Below are 8,765 nucleotides of genomic sequence, written 5' to 3' on the forward strand. Positions count from 1 at the left end.
GCAAAACTAAAACTCACTCGCTTAAGGGCATTACACGACCATACTATCTTCTCATCCAATACTGTCCACACTGGACACACAATTCACAGACGCTTTATCCCACTGAAATATCTGGATATTTAAGAATCATTTCACTATGAAGTACCAGGCGTGTAGACGGGTGTCGATGAAAATATCATAATATTTTGTTTCCAAAACCATGACTGCACACACAAAGGTCACGTAAATTGATGAAGTGAATGGACGTGTATGCATGAATTTTAATATGGTTGTCAATTAGCTGTTCGTTGTGGCTTGAATGTGTATCATCATCCGAGGTCGTCTCTATCATTTTGGAATAAAGATGAGTTATGAATTGGAGGAAATGTGTTGCACACTCATGTCTACAGAATGAATAACAATGGACAACGTTAGTATATTATTGGGTCTCGAATGGTCATCTCGTGGATAATGCATGATATTAGAATATATTGCTAAGAGCGGCACAAAACTAAAACCAACTCACTCACCAAGAGGATGCTGTTGTGCGAATCATGCTATATGAATAAGTACCATCAATGAAGTGGTATTAAGAAATGCTGTGTCTTATTTTACAGGAAAGTCCCAAATATCTGCCGAACTTTAAGAATCCCTGCTGGTACGCAATAGAGAATGGAAAGCTCCATCTTAAGTGCGTCCCATACTACCACATTCTTGGAGTGGCCAAATCGGGGACCACCGACCTCTCCTACCGCATACTGGCCCATGAAGACGTCCTTGGATGCAATGATTGTTACAAACAGAAGGAAATATTTTATTGGAGCCGTTTAAGATATGGTAATTGTTAATTAATATATAATTTATACCAGGTGAGGGAATGACTGACGAATATTTTAAACACATTGACTGGTGTACAGGTACATATAAACCAGTAATGTTTGTTTCCTTATAGACAGACAAATGTGACACAGCCTTGTACCGGAAGGGTAACATTTACCATGGAGTAAATATGCAAGCACAACAGTGACTCCTCTATGTAATGTTGTGCTGTGAGTGTAGTGTTCAAGAGAGCAAGTTCCGTCTTTATGGGCCACAAATCAAGATATTATGTTCTGGCAACTAACGGAGCAAATAAGCAACAGACATCATGATTTCACATTTGAGAAATCAAATTTGTCAATGAACTTAGAAGTTATTAGAACATATGTAACAGGCGACTAACAGGATCGGGTGGTCATGTTCGCTGTCATCGGTTCCCAATTGCGCAGATCGATCCTCATGCTGTTGATCACTGGATTGTCTGGTCCAGACTCGATTATTTACAGACAGCCGCCATATAACTGGAATATTGCTGAGTGCGGCGCAAAACTAAACTCACTCACTCACTCATTAGAACATATACAAATAGAAAGAATTTAATTGTAATTTTCACAAAGTTGTACGTTACGGATGACGTCAGTGGTGTCCACGCACAGTAGAGCAGCATGTTTTTTCTGAAAGATCGTGTCTTGACTGCAAGAAAACATAACATAAAAAGACAGCTTCTTTCAACGGTTTAACAATGGATAGCACAATACATAAATCATCTTGTTTGGATGAAAATGATGCCTGTTACAAGTATGGCGCTAGAGTGGGTGAGTGAGTGATTGAGTTTTACGGCCTGTAAATAATCCAGCCTCATACGACAAGCATGGGTTACTGAAGATCAGTATTCTAACCCGGACCTTCACGGGTCTGGCCCTAGAGAGGGGATCGAGCAACATGGAGTGTATGTGATGAGATGTTAATTTGTTACCTGTGAACATCCTACAGTCAACATATAGTGTACTTTCCACGTGCTTGGATTACTGCCTGTACCCTCCTTACATACCCACCGTTAGTTGTCGTATCCGTTGCAGAGGATACTGTCGCCATTTTTGGTACTAAGCTGCTCGAGCGGATTTTACAGCTGGAACACGTGCCTGTATCCCTCGCCCGATACAGTCCCAGCAACGTGCTCAAGGGGATATGGACTCGTGGTAGGCACGGAAGGTGAATTATTCTGAATGGAAGCTGTCACTGAACGGTATGGCCCTGCTTTGTCATCCATAAATGCAGGTCTTGTCGCGAGGGGATGATTATCAAATTTGGGGACAACGACTGGATCCAGGAATAAACTGATCACCAAGTCAAGTCTTCAATCATGAGAGACAAATCACCACACCATGACGGAACCTCCACCAAGGGCAAAAGGTGGTTGAATGCAAGTGTTGTATTTCGCTGCCTCCAAACTCTCAAATATCAGTTACAGGGGGGGCACCAGAAATGGGCTTCACACATTGAACCCATGTGGGGATTCGAACCCGGGTACATGGATTCAGCCGTCATCGGATAAATATATTCTTCACAAAGTCCATAGACTCCAGCGTTGCCGCGGTCAACACAAGCTGGAATTGGACTTAGTCCTGTCAGCGGTCAAAATATGTAAGGATGCTTAACTCTTTCAAGGTGTATATACTAATATAAAGGTTCAAGGTTATATCGGATAGCAAACACTATCCGACGCAGGGCAGTTGCTATTGCCAGATATCAGAAGAGAACAAAGTGGTTGTTTACAAGAGTAATGGGGCTGACGGCTTCACAGAACAGTATCGACAATACTTTACTCTCAGGGTTGGGGCTTTTTGAAAGTTTTTGTTTACAAATATTTTTTTGGGGGGTTGTTTTTTTGTCTGTAACACCCAAATCTGTTATTATGATTTTGTTATTGGTGTTTTGTATTTTGCTCGCCTGTATATTAAAGTGACAAACATCTCTCCATGACAAGAGGGATGACTTCAACCTTCAAGTAGTGATTGCTTGAGTATAGTTTTACGCCGCACTCAGCAATATTACAGCTTTATGGCGACGGTCTGTCAATAATCCAGTCTGGACCTGTCAATCCAGTGATTAACATCATGAGCATCAATCGCAGTTGGGATACGATGACATGTGTTAACTAAATCAGCGAACTTGGCCACCCGATCTTACGCCAAGCATGGGTTGCTTGTCTAAACCATTTCTAGATTTCTAGATCTTCTCGGGTATACTGTGATCCAATGTAAGACACGTTAAAGTAAGTTTGCTTATGATGAAAAATACTTGTTCACCAGTGTACTAGGAGAGAATAAAGCATTGATATTTCAAATCATTTGCTTTTACACAGGTTATACACTCAGCATGAAGGAAGCGGGGAGAGCATGCAACTTCAGCTGCCATCTACAAAAGTTCACTATCGCGGCACAAAAGATAGAACAGAAAGTTACAGAATCAGGATACCACAACATGATTACAGGTAGGATAACATAGTCCAGCTTGTCGTCATTATACTTCCGGGTTTCGCGAAAGTGGTAAATGCCAAAGATTTGCATAACTTCCTTTTGATTCCTCTTTCGTCGCGGCGTTACAACTTCAATCACTCACTCACTCATTTCGTCCAGGTGACGGAACTCCAGGGGATTTTAGCGATTTCCGAGGTTGGACCAAAATACCTCAAAATGCAGGATTAGAGAAACCGGTGGTTTTGACACCCCATCTTATGAGACGCGTGTATACAGATCCAAAGTTCATCCTCATCTTTAGAAATCCAACTGAGAGGTGGGAACTTGTTTTGTCTTTACAGAACTATCTTAATTGATTATCTTAAAGAGATTGTTTGTGTATTGAAAGACAGATCACATTTTCGCACGGATCAAGTTTTAATGATATCAGATTTTTTTCCAACAAATAATGGTACCACCAACTAATAGAGACACGAAGTCATGGTCACGGTATGTTCGAGGTGCTGGTGTTGTGTTTGTATGTATCGTGTGTTAGAGAGCACAACTACATTTGGTACTGAGGATTGCAACAAATGAAAGCATTCATGTCCCTTCATCGGGGCAACACAACGTCACGTTGCAAACATCTTTGGTGTCAGCCAAAACGTGATCAGCAGGGTATGAAATCTGTACCGGACCTTCTGATCAAATACCAACGACAGACATACAGCGTTCCACCGGACAGCGAGGTGACTGGTGCCTCTTGTAGCAAAACGTCATCACTCAATGATTGCAACTGCTCTCAGAAATTACCTGTGGAACTTTTCTATATTGCAAGTGCTCTCAGAAACGACCTGTGGAACTTTTCTACTCACAGTGTAATCGTCTCTATTCTAATCTGCAATCAGAGGCAGGCACTTTTGTATTTAGGTGAAAATTACGTCAACTGGACTGGGCTCTGGTGCTCTTCATGAATCGAAATGTCTTGACTTCGGATATCGTTGTACCCAAGTGTGGCTTGCAGTATTCGCACATGACGAATATGGAGGAGGCTCAGTCATGATCTGGGATCAGTGAAGCTACAGTCGGGCGCAATGACTGGTTAACCTGTAGGCTTTTGTGTTCATGAGGTGATATGCTGATGAAATCAGATTTTACACATGACCTGATCGCGCCAGGGGTTTGGTTATGCTGAGCAGGAGATCATTGCGGTCATGTCGTAACCAGCCCAGAAGCCAGACACCAACACTATGACAAACTCAGATTTGAATCACTCTTTGACGACATCCTTTTCTCCCGACAACTCTACAGCAAATTCTCGTACTCATGATTGAAAGACTTCCCTTGGCAACCAGTGAGACCCATATTGTGAGCATGAGTGAGTGAGTGATCTGGGTTTTACGCCGCTTTTAGCAATATTCCAGCAATATGACGGTGAGGGACATGAGAAGTGCGCTCCACACATTGTAACCATGCGGGGACTCGAACCCGGACCTTCGGACAAGCGAACAATTCACCCACAGGGTACAATACTTGAAGCCCATTTTTAGTGTCCCCCGCCGTCATATTGCTGGAATAGTGCTTATAGCGGCGTTAAAAAACTCTTACTTCATCCACATGAGTCAAAAGTAGGTAATTTGTCCAAGAAGTTTAACTTGAGCTACAGGTGTATGAGTGACATCCAATTCCCCTCCAAAAATTGAGGAGACCACTTACTGTTCTATATGTAGGTCGATGCATGACAAGAGGGGTTACTTCAACCTTCAAGTAGTGAGTCTTTCCCTATATTTTCCACATTTGACGCCTTCACAATTTCAGAAGTACAATCGAACATGCAGTTTCTACATAGATTTCACAAAGCGCCCTACCATTCCTGCTATAATACTGTTATAAGGCTTATACCTGATTCCACAGGTTTTATGATGGACATAAGGGTTCCGGTGTTTTTAGAGGTAACCGATTCCGCCATCGGAATCACACAAGGTATTGTTCAAGTAGAAAATTCAAATGATTTTGACTCTTGTTGTGTCAATTTAATTTGAAAACTGGCCGCATTTCCAGGTTTTTAAATAGTGTGCTTGAAATTAAGGGTCCATTTAGGCATGTAATCCAGTGAATTTTGACGTCAAGTCGGCTTCTTTTGAAAAAGCTCACAAAAGGCTTATGGTCGAAGTAACTTGAGACTCTCTTTACTTGCTCTATACGTTTCTTCGGGTGAACAATTGAGGTTTCTTTGCATTTGTTTTTGACGGGTGCCACCGATGGGGCAGCATACGTACGACATTTTTCTGAGCACCTGGCTTGAACTCTTCTTGATTGTGATTCATGATAAAGTTAGAATTGTACTATCGACTTTGCCTTCAGCAGATATTTCGCATCGACGCACAAAGGGCTTGTTGCTTTTATATAGGCATCCACGATCACCGTGGAAGGGTATCCAAAGGTATTGTCACAGAATGAGAAAAGGCAATTTAAACTTGAATGTTTTGAACATGTCCACACAAAAATATAGCAACCTGTTGGTACTTCGTCACTATTGAACTTATGTCTGTAGAAATGCAATGTTTGATCTGGGGTGTTTTAATCATCAAAGTCTAAAATCAAATGAACACTGAAATGAAGGATCCTATTCATTGTGAAAGAGACTAAATACCTAAAGTCCAATCATGTATCATAATACTTATTTTATTTATTTAAACTTAACATAAGTAAACGATAGTAGATAGATAGTAACCTGAGCAAAGCAATTTTGTAAAGCTACTAATTATAACATTGAAGAAGCAAATTTCTTAGGTAATATTTTCAGTGAAATCTATCAGAATTGTTACCTTATGTAATGTTATTGCAGGTTATATTCCGACTACACGATGTTAGGAGGGAGCTCTGCTGAGGATTTCCATGAAGCTGTCAGTGACACTATTCAGATCGAGGAGGCCTGCATGAAGAACCACACTGTGGAACAATGTCTGTTCAGCCTGGACATATCACGAAGACTTCGAGTGAGAATTTCTGAAAACTAGTAACTAGTGATCTTCAAGAATATCGGGCGGTGGGGCTGCCTGGTGGTTAAAGCGTTCGTTCGTCACGCCGAAGACTCGTGTTGTTCGATTCCCCACATTGGTACAATGTGTGAAGCCCAGTTCTAGATCCCTCGCCGTGATATTGCTGGAATCATTCGTAACTACTCGTGTAATTCCGGCAAGCCGGATGGCGTCTCGTACCCCTCTCGTGGCCATGTTTACGACTGGGTCCTGTCTAAGCGCAAACGGGCATGGAGGTGAAAATAGTCTAGTACTATTAGCAAGGAAAGATAACTCTGAATTTCTAAACATGGCTCCTAGAATATCCTATATCCCGTGGGCAAAACAGCAATACAGTTATTCCCTTTGTAAATATGTTTCAGGGTTTAAAGTTGCTGATCCTTAGCTCAAAGTTTATGTTAGCTTAGGAAAGTTTCAGTGTTCAACGGTGCCGCCATTTTCTTGCTTCGAAATGCGTTTTATTACGCGCGATTTGATTCGTTTGCCACGATTCTTGGCAATAATGGCGTACGATAGGGGTACGAGTCTTCTTGTAGGTCACGGAAAGAGGCGAGTAGTTACGAATGTGCTGGAATATTGCTAAAAGCGGCGTCAAACTATACTTACTCACTCACTCAATAATGTCATGCACATTTATCAATATTGTTGGACTACGGTAAATGTATTCTAAGTTCATTCCAACAACTGTTAAAAAAATTATCTTATCTTCATTTAAATTACTTTAATTTCATTGGTCAATGACGGTTTAACAAGTTTCCGTGTCACCTTCCTAGGAGGGTGAGTACTGGAAAAAATATTACCCGCTGCCACGGTAACCGCCAAGCTCTCCGCCGAATAGCTGAAGCACTAACAATCGTATGACGTCATAATATGACGCATGCCGTGCCCGGAGTTCGAAAACCGTTCGATCAGCTGTTGTTGTGTTCACTTTGTACAGATTTATTTTACCGACTTTCACTACTTTATTGAAGCTATTTTATACATTGAGTGGTTTGCACACTCAGCTTAAACATAATTAACAATTTTTATAGCAGTTTTATGCTTGTCAGAATATGTTTCACTGATGTTAAAAATCCAGTCGAGAGGCAGACGCCATTTTGTTTGCATGCCGTATAGTCAGTAGAGATCTTTAACATGAAATACAATGATATTTTGAACATTTAACATGGCGGTAAGACAAATACGTTGTATGCTTCTCTCGTGGGTAATACGGTCTGATGTACGCCTCTTTGTAGCAGTGTTACCCGAGCCGGTAGGCGTACATCAGACCGTATTACCCTCGAGAGAAGCATACAACTTATAATACTTAAATCAATATATTTTCTTTCAGACTCGTATTTATTTTGGGTGCTATTCGGTGTATATGCGACAGTGGCTGAAGGTGTTTCCGCGAGACCAATTCCTGATCTTGCGAACAGAGGACCACAATAAAGGTCCAAAAGCTCAGCTAAGAAAAGTGTACAACTATTTGAAACTAAGTAAGTTTTGCATCTCTTTTTTCCATAAGTTTCTTTTGACTTGTACCACACGTTCCCGAATTATTTCAGTTGAACAATTGACTAGACTTTGTATATGTCAGTCATGACGTGTGTCACCGGTGGGGCAGGATATGTTCATCTTTTCGCGAACACATGGTAACATCACTATTTCATAGCGATTCATAAACACATACTCTGTCATCGTACTGGATGGTGACAATCACTGGATTGTCCAGTCCAGACTCGCTTGTTTACAAACAACATCGAACAGCTGCAATACTGCTGAAACAAATACATACTCATGATATAGTCAGAATTGTACACTCGACTCTGCTCATAGCAGAGCTTTCCTGTGGGTGTAGAAAGAGTTGTGTCGCTTCTATTTCAATTATTGTTTCCGATGAGCAATGGCCGGCTGCATGGAATCTAAGAAGTATTAAAGGAAGAATGATGTAGTCACCATTTACCTTTTTATAGCATCAACATCGTAGAACAATATTCCCACTTGAGGACAGATCATTCAAAGTGTCATTTTACTTCAGATTATACTGAAGAGTGGCTGGCCTCCATCACGCGTGTCCCTCATCAAAATGCCAGTAAGAAGAAGAAAGGAATGGGACCCATGCTTCAAAAGACCCGTATCCTACTGGATGGATTTTACAGCAGATATAATCAGGACTTGGCAGATATGCTGCAGGACAAGATGTTTCTGTGGTTGACATAATAGTTGCCTTAAAACTTAATCTTAATTGTGGGGGATATAAAATACCACACTAAACAAATAAACACAAATACATGTAGTTCAGTTGACTTGATGGTGAAGGTAAATAACTATTACCCTTGCTCAGAAATTGCTTGATCAACGTTCGATCATTCAAGCCCTGAGCAAAACTTTAAAGAGGTTTATTGTCGCGAGAAAAATCAAAGGTTTCGGCTGTTGTCCTCCTGAGAGGGTATTTAGTCCCAAAACATTCCAGGTAAATTTAGTT

The 8,765-nt window shown here is 41.1% G+C and overlaps 1 protein-coding gene across 1 annotated transcript; it reads left to right on the top strand.

Annotated features, from left to right (window-relative positions):
- The first annotated feature begins 278 nt into the window (after positions 1–278).
- On the top strand, positions 279–8,554 carry LOC124258011 (carbohydrate sulfotransferase 15-like). Its single transcript, XM_046692086.1, has 6 exons — positions 279–816; positions 1,878–2,010; positions 3,164–3,292; positions 6,106–6,256; positions 7,629–7,776; positions 8,319–8,554. The coding sequence occupies exons 1-6, from the start codon at positions 576–578 to the stop codon at positions 8,498–8,500; spliced, it is 984 nt and encodes a 327-aa protein (XP_046548042.1). The 5' UTR covers positions 279–575; the 3' UTR covers positions 8,501–8,554.
- Positions 8,555–8,765: the final 211 nt, after the last annotated feature.

This window comes from Haliotis rubra, unplaced genomic scaffold, assembly GCF_003918875.1.
Source record: "Haliotis rubra isolate DU_JTF1 unplaced genomic scaffold, ASM391887v1 Scf68, whole genome shotgun sequence".
In the NCBI taxonomy this organism is placed as follows: Eukaryota; Metazoa; Mollusca; class Gastropoda; order Lepetellida; family Haliotidae; genus Haliotis; species Haliotis rubra.

Coding starts and splice junctions, on each gene's coding strand:
- LOC124258011 (XM_046692086.1), top strand. CDS start 576: ATGCTGTGTCTTATTTTACAGGAAAGTCCCAAATATCTGCCGAACTTT. Junction 2,011..3,163: donor ACTCGTGGTAGGCACGGAAG/GTGAATTATTCT, acceptor GCTTTTACACAG/GTTATACACTCAGCATGAAG. Junction 3,293..6,105: donor ATACCACAACATGATTACAG/GTAGGATAACAT, acceptor ATGTTATTGCAG/GTTATATTCCGACTACACGA.